The 16,003-nt window shown below is 37.9% G+C and overlaps 1 protein-coding gene across 5 annotated transcripts in view; it reads right to left on the minus strand.

Moving 5' to 3' along the window:
* The window catches only part of DDC (dopa decarboxylase), a 79,600-nt gene that overhangs the window by 31,238 nt on the left and 32,359 nt on the right, over nt 1–16,003 (minus strand). For all 5 annotated transcript variants that reach the window (XM_026102309.2, XM_064506694.1, XM_026102310.2 and 2 more), the window contains 2 exons: nt 10,990–11,124; nt 7,443–7,586 (listed from right to left, as the gene is read on the minus strand). In XM_026102309.2, the coding sequence (XP_025958094.1) occupies nt 7,443–7,586; nt 10,990–11,124 (279 nt within the window). The remainder of the gene's footprint in view (nt 1–7,442; nt 7,587–10,989; nt 11,125–16,003) is intronic.

The raw sequence follows: 16,003 nt of genomic DNA on the forward strand, positions 1-16,003 counted from the left end.
GAACACTGTCAACCCACCATCTTTTGTTTCCACTGTTTTTTTCCTAGACGTCTACAACTGGCCACATTTTGGGGAGGCTGTTTCTGTTGGGGACAAGTGCTTGAATGTGCCTGTGCATGTCACTAAGGCATGCTTATTCTCTGAAAATGTCTCTCATTGAATTCATGACAAGTCCCGTAAGAAAAGAAACGAACACCTTGATGGTATCTGTCCATCCACTATACCTTTCAAGAAAAAACATACTGTCTTAGCAAAATATAGATACAATTATACATTAAAGCTCCACGCCAGTTCTCTTTCTCAGCTCCATTATGAGTATGTACACAGCGCCTTTGGGCTCAGTGCTCCCCTTTGCAGCATGAATGACAACAGCAGGAAACATCTCCAGCAGTTCCCTTTCTATATTGCACTTCTCTGGCCCATCCAGCTAGCTAAGTGACAGCTTAGTATGTCCAGTACAGCACGTCTTCCTGCTGTGTTAGAGGCTGTCCTCAGCAAAGAGCAGCACGCGCTGCTGTCGTTGCAGCTTCAGCTGTGGAGCTGCTGCGAGACCAGGCCGCGCTGCCCGTACCCAGCCAAGAGGCGCAGTTGGTGGCTCAACTGCGTGGGGCTGAGGGGACTTTCAGTCTCATCTCGTACAGTCATCCTGATGTAAGCAAGCATTCCTGTAGCAAACGAAGGATTTTGTTTGCATTTAGGTTTCCTGCTATGGTCTGATCTTCTTTAGGCTTTTAGTTTGTGTCAGCATAGCCCAACAAGTTTTCTATGATGTGGGGAAAAAGAAAACGTTATTATGCCAGTAGCAAGCTGTTTGCCAAAATCCTATAGTCTGTTTTAGCCTAATAGCACATTTAACTTGCCAAGTGTATACCCCTTTCTGTTCTTCAAGCCTGGACACAGCCTCTGCATTTCACTGATGTCTCTTTATTTCTAGAAGGTCATGTTACACAAATGCTAAACTATATAACCTTTGGGGAGAGTCCTTCTTCCATCTTTTTTTAAAAGGTGATACAAATTTGTGCTAAACATTTCTGGTCTACTTAAACAGTCTGCTTGATACCTGCAAATATTTAACCCTTTAGTTTGTTGTCTTGAACATACATTCTCATTTGTAAGCTGCTGCCCTCTCTGAAGTTAAACATGAATTGCTATGCGAGATTTTCCTGACTTTTTCGCCAGCTATTGGATATTGAACTTCAGACTGTTATGAAACATCTACAGGCACATCTTGAAGCAGGTCCTGTGCATATCTTGGGACTAACTAAAAGTTGTTTTTCCCTTTAGTGGTTCCCTGATTAGTTCTTCCAAGAAGCTGTCACGAAGTTTTAAGATGCTTACTTATCTTTGGTTTTCACACGCAGCTTTTTTTCTATTTCTTTTTGTTACAAAATAAAAAGTAGTAACAGCATAAGACCAGACATCTTAAAAAAATAACTAGATCTTCAGACAGAGATTTGAATAAACATGGTGGGATTTTCATTTGCAGCCTCTAGTTTTTTGGAGGATTAATGCAAGGTGAGAGAGGCTTGTTCTACCACCTTTTAAGCCAGACTTTCCAAAAATCCTAGGGATACCCATACTAACAGAAACTTCCAGTAGAAATGGCATGTGGACATGCATTCCAAAAGAGCCACAAATTTAAAGTGATATGCACCAAGTATACCGAACTAATAAACAACCCATTGCTATAGGTAAAACCTCTCTCTTAAGTATACTTTCAAATGTATCTGCATCTATATCGTACAATATACCTCAAAGGTATTTTAAATTCTGCTTCTTTGCAGAGCTGAATGCTTCTGCTTAATAGAAGGTACTCAGACAGTACTCAATTTAAATAAACTTGGGTATACTGTTAGAGGAAGTCATATCCTGCCTTTGTGTAGGGAAGACCTGATTAACAAAATCCAGAAAGCATTTTACCTCTTACACTTCCCATATTCGCCCAAATTGATCACTGCACCAAAATTAATAACTATAATGATGTTTCATTGCACCAGTAAAAAAAATTAGCTACAGGATAAGAGACTATTAAAATAAGAAAGGGCCAATTCAGAATTTTTTTCCATATCAAGCACTTAAGAACCTGCAATGGAAACAAATACAATTCTGAAAATGAGAAGCATATTGAACACAGAGATAATAAAATTTTGCTCCTGACACATTTTTTTCCTCCAAATAATCTAACCTTTATGTATACTGGGCCCTCCCATAATCCTGAGACAAATGAAAAGAGTGGAATGCTAATGGTGCTTGAGGTAGGTTTATGACCACCCTAGAAGTTTAATCATCCTTTGTGAGAGGTTAAAAAAAATTTAAAAAAATAAAAAAAAAATGAAAATGCAGGATGCATTTTTACTAAGGAATAGGTTTATTCTCCTTTTTCACTAGTAGAGCATGCCCATATAAAGTAATTAATAATACATTTGTTGCATTGCTGCCTACCTCAGATGTTCCCACAGTCAGGAAAAACCTACATTTCATCTTTGGTTGAACTACAGATCTAGAAACAGGGGCACAAAAGAATGGAGGATACCATGTTGAAAAATAAATCTAATTTTTCTCTCTATATAAGAATAGTGGTTAACCCATTGCATTGGCAAATACTGAAATGAAGCGTGCTCTACAGTCTTAGCTCTGCACTCTTGGCATACATTTTATGACAACGTACTCTGGACTTTCTGACAAGATTAGAGCACAATTTTCTTGGCCAGTCCACCGATATAAAAAAAAAAAAATGATGACGATTACTGAACAATTTCACAACAGAAAGTTACAAATTATTGACATTAATGCTGCACTGGAGTTAGAGCATGCTCCTAATCACTGTAAGGAATATGTTGTTTCAGTAAAAGACTGCATGAGTTCAAACACAGACTTAGTTGTTTAAATAAATGGCTTATTCTGTAAAGCATACCTCAATTTCTAAAATAATTTTGTTGTCCTCTCTGCATGTCTAAGCCTCAAAGCTACTTGTGTTAATTCTCAAAAACCCCTTACAGTGACAGCATCTACTCTTGTCAGGGCTGTCCTCAGCCTGCCTCAGTACTAAACAATGAATCTAACTCAATTTGTAACCTGTATAACAGCAGCATAATCACATTTGCGCATGGGGCAGGGGACAGGCTGCATCACAGAAATGAGACTGCTGGCTCAGTAGAGCCCGCAGGCCTTATCCTTTTCAGGTTGTGAGCTTCAAATTTGACTCAGTCCTAGCTGTGAATACAAAGCAGCTAAAATGCTTGCGTCAGTCGTCTCCTGTATTGCTTTCCTGAAATCAAGACCTATGTCAGGGAATGTGCATGAAACTTTATGATGCTCAAGAGCAAAGTTCTCAGGCAGCATAAAGCAAAGGTTGAGATTCTCAACCTTTTCTACTGGAAAACCTCCTACAACTTTTTTTTTGGGGGGGGGGGGAGATGAAAACATGTGGACACATTTTGTATATTTTTGCCATAAAGCTTTTCATTTGCAATTAATTAAAATGATACAGAGTTTTTAATGTTCTCTTATTTTTATTTTCTCTTACTCAGTTGCTTGCCAGCTTGCACTCATAAGAATGATTGTGGCTTAAAAAAATTGCAATGGTTTACTAAATCACCATACAGTATCTCATGAAACAGTAATCATTCACAAGAATGGTGGGTTAAGAAACATCGCCCTTGAGGTCTGTATATGTCTCAGAGAATGTTTCTTCCAAACAGGATCTGTGGTCAGGATCTTAGTGTTAACTCCTACTGAAAAGATGGCTCCTCTGTCAGTCTAATTCAGATTTATTGTTTCCCATGTGAGTCCAGATACAAACAGCCTGCTTCTTAATATCCTGTAGATCATCACTCAGAAGAGTCATTTCAGCTACAATCAGAGAGATTTCATGCTGGGTCTTTGTTCAGCAGAAAAGAGATCATGTTACAGCAGCATTATATTGGATGAAGTTGTTGAAGTATATTGTACTATATATATGCCAGCTGATGCAATATATCGGTAATGATATATGAAAGACAATGTAAAGCCCGCAGGCCATTTACACACATTCAAGTGAACTACGCTTGAATGCAGTGCACTATACCTGTGAATTTTGTAGTGCATAACTTAGGGATCTCCACATCTGGATATCCTGGTCAACATTCACCTACTCCAGAGGTTCGTATCAAGCTCAGAACAGAGGGGCCCAACTGAGAAAAGCATTTAAGCACGTGCTTAATCTCCAGTGAGTGTTTATATTTAATGAAATGAACATGACTTCAAAACATGCATTAAAGCTCTGCTGAACTAGGGGCCACATGAAGGGCTGGATATTGGCCACACTTGGAAATTGCTACTATGTAAATTGTGACAGCTTCAGGTCCTCCTCACTTGGTGGGGCTGAGTGTATTGTTTGCACAGTATGCCCTGCTTCACTATATCAAACTAAGTCTGTGCTTCAATTTCTGCATGAGTATTTTGCAAGAAACAAATTAACCCAAGTCTGAATGTGGAAATAAGGAAAGGAAACAAAAGCGGAGGTCTAGCCACATTGCTTCAATTTGGCAATAGCTTCTACTGAACAAGGTGATTAACTACTAGAGCTAAAAGATATTGATGGTGGACAAGAATTCAAAGATGCTCTTTTTAAAAACAAAGCCCCACCTTCCTCTCCCCCTCTGAAAAGACTGTTTGCCGAACCTTATTTATGTGAAGAGCAAATCTGTAATTACCCGATTGCTGTAATGAGAGATCCCATTTCACATCAAGCCCAGCAATGAACCCCTCCCTGGTTCTCCACTCACCTCTAAAAGAAAAGCCTTTCTATCAACTTTAGTATGATGATTCCCGATTTATTCAATATGAGCAGAGACTCAGCCACATAAAGCATGATACTTTGCTTGTATCTTCTTTTTGATCCCCTAACGAAATCATTTTGCTGAAAAGAGAGACTGCATCAGCTTGGAGGCAACCAAGATCTCTTTATAAGGATTCATATTCACAAGTCTCTTCAGGCAGCCTTTCTTCTGTTAAACTTTCTGCTTTGATGTTGAATCTCTCCCTTTAGCAAAGGATCAGTGAATGCAGGAGACAAGGAATAAAGTGAAGCAAGGTGTTTCCTTAGCAATGTACATATCTCTGTCATGAGAACAAAATAAAATAGCACCAAATTACTCAAGAACAAAAGAAATGGAAAGGCTTTTGAAATCTGCAAGCCAGAGAAGGGAGCACTAATACAGTGCATAAACTGCTGCTCAGCATGACAGAGAATTAACACACCTTTTGAATTAAGAGGCCAACCATAACGATAATGAGATCTAGTTTAATCTAAGCTGACATGTTTTATGTATACAAATAAATGGAAGACCTGGCACAGGCCATATAAATCAGACTGAGCCTGTGCTGCCTTTGAAAGCCCGTTTTGCACAGCTAAGCAAACAGAGGAGGAAAAACAACAGTTAAATCACTCTTTGTTATGATGTTGCTGAATGCATAAACAGAATATTTGATTCCCCTTGCTACACAAGAAAAATTAACAACGAATTAATATTTATGAGGGGCAAGTTGCATTTTTTGTTAATGGATATCAGATGAGCAACAAACCACATTATCTTTGTTGTTAGTGCATGGAGAGGTGATACAGTGTTGCACTTAGTATGTTGTCAGGAAGAAAAGAAAAACAAAGAAAAACAAAACAAAGAAAACCCCAGAAAACAGAATTGTTTAAAATGAATAGTAAGATAATCAAGTAGGACCTTATATAAGATATTACATGCTGGTATAATATAATAGAAATAACACATGGATTGTGACACATATCCACTTCCACCGACACAGCCAGTACAATTAAGTTCATTTAGAAAGCCCTATGGATGCTTTGTTCCTCAGTCATAGTCTTATTGTATTGGAAAGCAATCAATGTGATGTGCTCAGTCATCCCAACAACTCACTAGTTCTAGACAGGCTAGAAAATAGCAGCATAGCACAGCTATGAAAAATGTTCTTCACTCTCGCTATCCTCACACTACATAAAACCAGACAGTAAAGATCAGTAACAAGAAGAGAAAAAACATTGTATTTTTAAAAGGCTTCATGTAATTTATGCTTCCTTGTCTCATCTGGCACTTACCCATGACTATAAGCAACCTTAATCTGCAAAATATTCTGAAAAGAGTTCATAGAAACTTAAGGCACATTGGCCCTTTTGAAAATGTTACCACATGAAAGAAAAGAAATAACTGCTGAGTCAGATATAACTTCTCTGAGGGGAAAAAAAAAAGTAATATATTTTATAATACTGATATTTAGATATGGAAGTTGTTAAGAGTAAAAAGTATTACATTATAAATAGTCGTAAATATCAATATTATATTATAAATAGCAGTTTATAAAGTTCGTAGGCCAGTTTAATATATTATTGCTAGCATATTTTACCCCTTTATAAATCTATACAGCTCACGGTCTATATCAAGTTTTGCAGAGGTATAATGCTTGGAAATGAGCAAAGCATTTTATTCATGATGTACAAGCACACAGAGTTTACTTGCTCCATGAAAAAAAAAAAAAAAAGGTAAACTCTTGTTTTAACCTGAAATAATAAGATTGTGTTCTGAACTGACAGGAGGAGCAGATCTGATGAATAAGCAAATATTCAGAACCAAACTTCACAATTTTATCCAATCCAAGACTGTTCTGTGTCAACACTTGGGGGATTATGAAATTATGAAATTCAGCTACTGTGATAGAAATATGCTTGCTTCTGCTGGACTACTGTCGAAACGGTAACCTTTGGAAAGGAAAGTGGACAGATAACAAGAAAGGATGACACCTAGAACTGCCACAGACAGATTAGCTATAGTTCACCTGTTAGAGATAAGGCACATACTCACAAATACCTGTCTGACAAAGTATGATCTTGTTATTATTTGGGGTAAATTGTGAAGGCTTTTCTTTGCTAAACTAGTGAGAAGGGGAGATTTTTGCTTGTTGAATGCTGCCATGATTTAATTTATTGTTTTCAAATTTGTTTTATGTGTAAATGAGAACCTGAAGAGTAAAGGTATACCTTTGTGACAGAGGCACCTTAGAATTCAAGTGTTAAGAGATTATAACATAGCAGGATTAAATGTAACTACAAATTCACCTGCATCTACTCAACTGTGTAATCTAACCTGAACTCATTTTAAAATATCATTTTTGCTCAGAAGTGCAACCAACTGCTCAAATGAGTTGCTCCCCCTGCAAAGAACTGCCTCCTACACTTCCAGAATGCCTTAAATTACAGTTATTTTCCTGTATGCATAAATACTTAAAATGACTCTAGCAAAGTTCACATGAGTGAAGAACATTCATGGAACCCAGCCTAATATTCTATCTAGCCTGCCTATTAATCCCTCTGTTAGGGATGAGATCATCTACTCCTCTCAAAATCACCTATCTGAAGCAATAAATCCATTGATGAATTAAAACCTAGTACTTACAAAGAACGGGATAAGACCAGCAGCTTTGTCTTCCTCCAAAACTTTCTTTAGAGTTGAACCACAAACAGTAAATTTTTCATCTGAAGGAACATTTTTTATCTTCACACCACCAATTAATGCAGCCCTTTCCACAGATGAATGGGCCTGCAAGGAAGCGGATAAGTTTTAAGACAGACACTTTTTATTGGAATGTAAGAAGTTCATTTGAACTTGAAAAAAAGAATGATTTCATGCAAATAAAGCAACATCAGAGATCCTAGGGCTGTTGCTGGTATGTAACAAACATTATAAAGCTCTCTCTGTCTCTCTCTCATACTCATTCACACTCACATCCCCACCCCCAATAGAACTCTGAAGTATTCCTAAAACTATTGCTAAGGTCTCATTCAGAGAAGAGTTCAATTAACCTTAATGAGAGCTTTAATTAACATGCTCTCAGAATTAGGTAGGATTGATTAAGAGCTTCAGGATTTGGCTCCAAATCAACCAAAAAACCCACAGACAACCAGCCAGCCAGATAATAATTTAGTTGCTCAAGAGAATATTTTTACAGTGTGCAGGTTTGCTGAACCATAAAAAGTATACATCGTGGTACAGTATAGATTGAAATATTTTCTTACATTACTATTTTGTTTTAGATTACCAACTGAATAAATCGCAGTCCAATTACTCAATCATTTTGTTAGAGAATTAATAGTGCAGTCTCGATGAGTTATTTTACTTATAAGCTCTTTTATTTGGATACCCCTCAGATAATTTTTTACTACATAAAGCATATTTCAGTACAGAAAAATAAAGATATTACTATGGAATTCCTTAATCCTTAACATCACTAGGAATTCCTCCTCTAAAATAGAGCAGTACGATACAAAAGTAATTCTGTTAATAATAAAAGGTCAGTTTAGCCACAAAATGCTCTCTTTTGCAGCATGACTAAACCAAAAAAACTCTTTTACCTTTCACCTTACAAGACTTCTTTAATCATCACTAATATGAAAGAAGAAAATTCCCCACCTCTTCATATCCTGACTGTTCTCACTTATAATCTCCATGCCATCCTTGTTGGTTCTTGCTAGTATCTACAAGAGCACTTATTAATTATATTATAATTTAGCATATAATCATTGAAAAGATTAATCTAAACTAGGGATTCAACAAGACCAGATGAAGATGAAGTTTCTGCCTTTCAACTTCATACATCCCTGAAATGACTGTTTTTAAAAACAGATTTACTATTAACTTGTATCTCAGTAGTGCCTCTTGTCAAAGTACCTTGGTAAACCAATTAGGCACCAACTTGAGAGAATTTGAAGGTCAAGTTGTGGAATATAACTGCCTTTGAAGTGGAATACAATGTGTTTACCATAGCAGTGCCATACTTTATTCAAGTGTACAATGGAAAGAGGTGTTTTTGTAAACAATTTACATGAGGAAAGAGTTGTAAGTGAGAAAACTACAGTAATACATTGAGATTATTTGCTAGCCAGAACCTAAGAATTGCTTCCCCAAGGCTCACAAAAACATTTAACAAGGCTGTTTCATAACTACAGCCATTCATAATCTTAGGGTTAAAACCATGAAGATGTTTTTGCATTACAACAAATCTTTAATGCCTTGTTGTCTTGTGGAATTCCTAATGCTTAGCAGTGTGCTCAGGAATTTCCCACCATCCTGGAAGACTAACTAAACAGAAATCAGTGATATGAATGGGCAGCTGCTTAAGATAGCCAGAGGAAAAGGCAAAGAAGGATTGATGAAGGGAATGGCCTGGGTAAATTTCAGAATATCAAACAACTACCCCAACTTCTGTCCTCATCCCAAACAGTCTTTGCTGTCAAGGGTCACTGGATGCTCCTCTCAGCTCCGAGGTCTCAGGTGCAGTGTCCCTTGCAATAGAATCCTCAGCCAGAATAGCCCAGGCACTAAAACAGGCAGGGATCCTTTTCAGTTGTCTCCAAACTCTCAAGTAGTCACTGGGGAGACTCATTCCCAATTCTGCTCTGTACTCATTTATACAGAGAGAACATTATCAATGGGAATGAAGATTCTCCTGAAATGCCTAGAAGCTAGGGTGATCTCCCAGGATATGGGAGGTCTGGGTTCAGCTCTCTGCTCCAGGTCTCCCTACTAGCCAAGTTTTTACCTGCCTCCTAATCCATTCTTGCACTGTTTTGCTCTGTGAGTGCATGGTTTTCTCTCCCACAGGATGGCTTAGGCTTTCTTTCTTTCATGGATTATTGTATATGAGTCACACAGGTCCATTCTTAATGCAGAAGGACTGGTGAGCTCAGTAACAATCTTCTTTGAAAGGTCAGCAATATCTTAAGGCGAATCCTTCTGTAAACAGAAAAGCCTCTGACCTTCAGCATGCATGGAAGCCTGTCAGTCCTCATTTCAGGTCAGCCACTTACAAGGGGGGAAAGAAAGGAAAACAAATAACAGGGCTATATGCATCACTGGGTCAGAGTTAGAGCACTGGGATTAGCAGTCTGCACAGCACAGAGCCTAGGCACAAAAAGGACACACATTTTTGTGTCTTTTGAAAACAGTAATCTTTCCTGATACTTTCTTACTGTGACTGTTCTCACTCATATTCCCACCCTACAAGTGTAGTCCCTTTTCCCACCAGCAAAGAGCAAGAGTACTTTTAAATTGCTCTCCTTCTTAACATACACTTAGTAGTAAATCAAGGCAAACCTGAAACCTGGCCGGTTTATGCTGCATAATTAGAAATTACTTTGAACTGAACACCAAGTACTAAAAAAGTTCCTTCTATCTCATTGACATTTAGATAAGAAAATGTCACAGCTATCGAGAGAAGCAACATTGCTTAGCCCTTCAGCAGGATTAGAGTTTTAGAAATGCAGGAGCAGCAGAACTCACAGGACAAAAATTTGCTCTCATTAGCAGTAAAAGCCTCTCATGGTCCCAGCCTGCTGAGAATCCAGCTCAATTTGGACTGCTAAATACCACTCAGAGTCAGAAATCAAGGATTATGTTTTCTTAGAAGATTTCTCAGCTAGAGTGATACATGCATATATTAGGACCTTTTTAAAAAAAAAGTTTTAGACTGCTTCAAGTACTATGACCAGTTTGCTTTATATTCATGCAGCAGGTTTGTGTGTGTGCATGCACTTGCATGCATGCATGCATACAAGGGGTGGATATATGCACATATATTTGTATGTGTGTATGCAGGGGAAAAGTATGTGTGCACCCACGGAGACACGTGCCCAGGGCTGACAGCAGATGATCTAGATTTATTGAACACAGTTGAAATAAACACCTTACTCAAGTATATTTATTTCAAATGGGCTTCTTTGCAGAGAAGAAGCAACACTTACACGACACTGACCTCTGGAAATTTATTCTTTGTATTATGGTAGCACACATGAGACTCCAGATCAGTTACACTGTACAAAAAGAATGGAAAAAGCAAAAACGAACAGTCTCTGCTCCAAAGCGTTTATATCTGCCTAGTGGGATGGCTGCAATTAATAAGTATAGACCCCATGCTTCCAGGTCTATGTTTTCAAGAGGTACTCACCTGATCAGAAGCATAGGCCACCAGCCGGCCCATGATTTCTGCTTCTGTTAGCTCGGGCTTTTCTGACTGCACCCGTCTAATAGTTTTTGTTCTTGCAGCAAGCAGTGACATCAGTGTGGCTTCACTGGCACTTCCCTGTGGGATAATTCAAAGGAAGGTTCAACAGGAGATTCCACAAGAAAATCAGTATTTTCTTCTGTATGAATTTGAGAAGTTGATAACAGAAATGGCATATGAGAAACTGCACAATCTCACGCTTTTTAAGGATACATGTGACAGCAAGGGAGAAATCCCTATTTAATCTGTTTCCTCCTTCCTGTGCCTCTGCTTGTTTGTTCTCTTCAGTTCATGCATCAGTCTTGCAATCAGACCATAAAAACAGACTCACAGACTTAGGAGCATGTGAAAAGGCTCTCCAGAGTCAGACACCAATCACTTCTTAACCAGGAACAACTGTGGGGTAACTGTTGATTTCTGTTACTCTAGATTTCCACACATTTAACTTCATTCAGAATCTGACTCTCAACTCTTATTTCTTTCAGGCAACATCTGTAAATATAAAGCTTATTTAATCTTTAGAGTTACCCTGGACAAAAGTCAATTATTGTGGCCAAAAGAGAAAAGCACAGATAAAACATAAAAGCTATGATTCAAAATAGCTGACTACTTTTCCAAGTATTAGTTACCCACCTTCTCTTCATCCAAAATATACAGACAAAAGGAACAGTCACACAGTATTTTTTAAATTGCAGTTTGACTCACAAAATAGAAGAGTTTTAATTGTGTCTTGGATATTCTGTGACTATAAAGAGGGTAATTTTTTATATCTATTGATCTGTAAATTTCACAAGAGAATACATGTTTCCACAATTTTTTTTAGTATGTTTTTCCTCTAGCACAGGCAGATGAAACACACTGTAAATTCATCTTTTAAAACGTAAGTAACAGTTTGTAAACACATGTTCAGAAATTTCAATGTTCTTGGGTGCCCATAAGCAAGAAAGAGATTTTAGGGACTTTTAAAGCTGAGCAATTGTCATGTGAATCTTCCCCTGCCAAGTAGGTAACACTGCAATGAATACTGTTGCTTATACTAATAAACATGTCTCCAAAATATCCCCAGCATCAACAATCTAATTTTGCGGTGATTTTTCTTATTCTGTACCAGAATTCAAGTCTTACTCTACAGAAAACCAGCGCATTTACTATTTACAACAAATATTTAAACATTTAAGAAGTCTATTCATTTCCTGGAGATGGGCCTGATCCTACAGGTTTCATACATTCTTGCTTATGTGAATGATTCCAGTGAACTCAGATTTTCTTCTAATGAACACCAAAGTTTGCTGAGCTATTCATCTAAGATGTAGCTGCCTTCTAGACGTGCCAACATCGCAACAATGAGTAAGCCCATTCCAGCTGAAACTCAACAGCCTCATGAACGGATTAAGTAGGAGAAAGGACAGTCCCTAAACATTTAGTAAATGCACTACCACAGTGAAGATATTTTATCTGCCTTTCCATGGGTATGAGATTTGAGGAATGTAGAGGGCAAAGATGAGCAGGAGACAGTTTCGTGCATTCCTTTTGGCTGCCACTGAACACATCATTATGGCAACTGAGGGAAATATTACAGACACAGAATAGCAGAGGAAGACAAATATCCCTCTTGGGTCACGTAAGGTAGCACTTACATGTGGAGGCAAAGGGTGAAGGAAATTCTGTCCATCAATTACAGAAACGCTAACATAGAAAGGTCCCCATTTAATGTTACTCTGCCTATGGTCTATAGCCAGATACTCAGAATACTCATCAGAGTATCTGAACACCTAGAAACCATACATATAGTAATTCTCAAAACTCACGACATAAGAGCGTGGGCACACTATTATCTTCATCTTACACATGAAGAACTTAAAAGATGTGATTCATCTTACTTTAGAAAAAAGTTAAATTTCTAAAAAGCTAAATATCTGAGATAAAGTAATTGTCTAGGGTCCCTCAGTATTCAGTGTAGAGAGGTAACCATATCCAGAGAGCAGTAATTCCATCTATATAGGGAAATATCCTCAGCTGAGATAAACTGCTCCTCTAAAAGTGCCTACTTGTATGTTCAACTTCTAGCTGACAAAATGTGAGATGAATTGAACCCAGTGCAAGTTTCCTAAAAAGAAACTTCTGTCACCAGGTCTTTTGTTAGCGAATCTATTTCTAACATGCTCAGCACAATGATATCTAAGTAACAGTGAAAAATGCTTGCACTTCAGGACAGTCTAGTGAGCTAGAACACGGTGATTTGGGTCCTTGGTATCTAGTTATTTGAAGAAATCAAGCAGGTGTGATGAATGTTTTACAGTCAAGAACATCACCTATTTTCTGAGAAGCTTTTTTCTTTTTTTTACAAAACAGTATATAACTTTCTAAAGAATCTTCATAATCGGATGACCTACATAATGGGCATATGCCATCAGACAATGTTGCCTGAAAGGCAATTTCCAGCAATTCAGTAGATGACAATACTTTTCATTTTTGTAAATCACTGCCACTTATTATGGTGTCCATTCAGTATTTTCAGATAAGTTGTGTATCTACATAACAAAGTTGTGCAACATAAAACCTGTGTTAAAGGCCTAGGTCTATCTCATATTGAACAAGTCACTCAAAACAAGTTTTCTAAACCTGGGTTCTTCGTACTAAGGTTGGCTCAGTTGTAAAACTGCTGGTGTCTTTCCAGTACATGTTAGGAATATAGACATTAAATAGATACACATATGCATATATGGCTGCAGGAAATTTTAAAAGTTAAGGCATTAATTTCATATCTGGAAAATTAAGTCCTCACTATGCTGGAGACTGCCAGGAAGAGCCTGGGAATATCACTTAGGCACAACAATAGGGTCAGTCTTCTGATGAGTGCCACAAAATGTCCTGGCATCCTGGCTGTTGGTCATCCAGACTGATGCCTAGTCAGCATACACAAAAGCTCTTGTATGAGTTTCCTTGCATGGAAACAAGGATGAACAGGAAAGGGTTTGCTGTTCAGTTGAATCTTGCCTGATATAGAGTTGGGACATGGCCTTAGGATGCCTGAATCCAGCAACTAGGAAATGCATTTGGATGTGCAGTATAGACATAGGCTCTTTTTCACCTTGCCTCAGTTTTCATTAGTCACCTTTTTTATACTAATGCTGACAGTGTTTGCAGAACCTGGCTCATTTTCTTCGCTTGGCACCAAAGTCTCGCACTGAATATTTTTGGGGAAAGATGCCTTGGCTCTTGAATTACTCAGTTTACTGACAACAAACATGAATTAGGAGCGTGCCTTGCCAGACCGGTGATAGGCTGAGTCTTGTTTCGTTTCACCTGTAAAATACTCTTTTTTTTGCAGAACAAGAAAATTCAAAGTAGGTGCATCTTTCAGCACTTTATCTGGAACAAAGAGCAGGATACCTATATTCAGACAAGCTTCGGAAAGAAAGTTGCTTTCTCACTCATTTTTAAAAGATATCTTTTCCCCTCTTGAATGCTGTACTCTGGATTAAGTGAAGGATGATGATACCTTTCCTTTTACCGCAAGCAAACAAAGGTTGCCATGGCAAGCAGGCTCAAGAGGCAGAAGCAATTTCAGAGAGGTGATGCTCATGTCCACCAGAGCTCTGAACTGAAATTTTCTTTCATCTTTTGCCATTTTCAAGTGTCATCCTGTACACAACAAAGTGCTTCATATTGACATAGATTTTCAAATGTAATTAAGAGCCAATTTTCACAGGCTCAGTTTTACCCAATACTACAATAATTACTTGGTATTTACCAAGGGAATGACTGGCAGTTTCACACACTCATGCTCTCTTTGCCTCACCCTCTCTTACGTGTATCATTATTGTTTCAAGAACAAGATGTGAAGATCTACAACACAAACGGCTTCATCATAAGCAGGAACACAGAGAACACTTTCGATTCTTGAAACTGACTGGTATCTGATGAAAATTATAGGCAATCCAGTGTTGTCAGCCTGGAAGGGCAATATTTCCTGCTGATAATCATCAGGCATAATTGCTTGCTTTCACTGGGATAAAATAAATACTGCTGAGACACATGACGAAAGCTTGATTTCTTGAACACAAAAAACCCAGACTCATTGTAATGAAAAAGGTCATAACACAGCAAGCAGGATGAGTCAGGAGTTGCTCTGGATACACCTTGGTGTAAGTGGAGCAAAAGTTTGCATTAGGTCATGACAGGAGTTAGGTTAAATTCATACTTTCCTGGGAAATGTGCAGCAAAATTCATTGGAATATGCTGTAGATATTTGCAGCTGAGATCAGTGAAAGAAGCCCCCATTTTTAGCATGTAATTCAAATCCATTTAGAGGTCTACTTTAGGATAAAATGTATTGTGCCCTGGCCTCCAACAAACACACTCCAGAGATTATCAAAGGAGCACAGAACAATTGTTTAAAATTTAGTCTTCATCACTGTAGGGATCTGTTTTAATTAGATGAATAGCTGTGATCAGAGTCCAGTGCATTTGCAGAAAGACCATACACCACTAGAGCCACATCTAATACACAGTATGGCTTTATTATGTATGCAAGTTTGTCCACTGACAATGTATTCATTTCTGTATGAATTTTGCTCTGTTTGGAATCTGCAAGCTTTCATTAAGCAGTCAACTTTCCAACAGCTTGGGAACTTTTCTTCTATTTTGGATACTGGAGTTTAGCCTGCAATTTGTATTATCTAAATCCTTCAGGTTCTAATTTTAAGCAGATTCATTTTATCATAACATGACAACATTTTGTTTTGTTATCCATTGCTTGATCTCTGACACTTTTTTATTCCTGAAAAAAGGAGTGTTTTGTAAACTGGCTGAAGCAAATACTTGAACATGTCTAAGGTGAACTTCACAGAAGCCTTTCTAATCCCATTCCATGGTGCTCTGATGTCTGCAGTCGCTACTCAAAATCCTCAGATAATTTCTATTTGAGAAGTTATGTTCTATTTTCAGCCATGCA

The sequence above is a fragment of the Dromaius novaehollandiae genome, chromosome 2, assembly GCF_036370855.1.
Source record: "Dromaius novaehollandiae isolate bDroNov1 chromosome 2, bDroNov1.hap1, whole genome shotgun sequence".
NCBI classification, from domain to species: Eukaryota; Metazoa; Chordata; class Aves; order Casuariiformes; family Dromaiidae; genus Dromaius; species Dromaius novaehollandiae.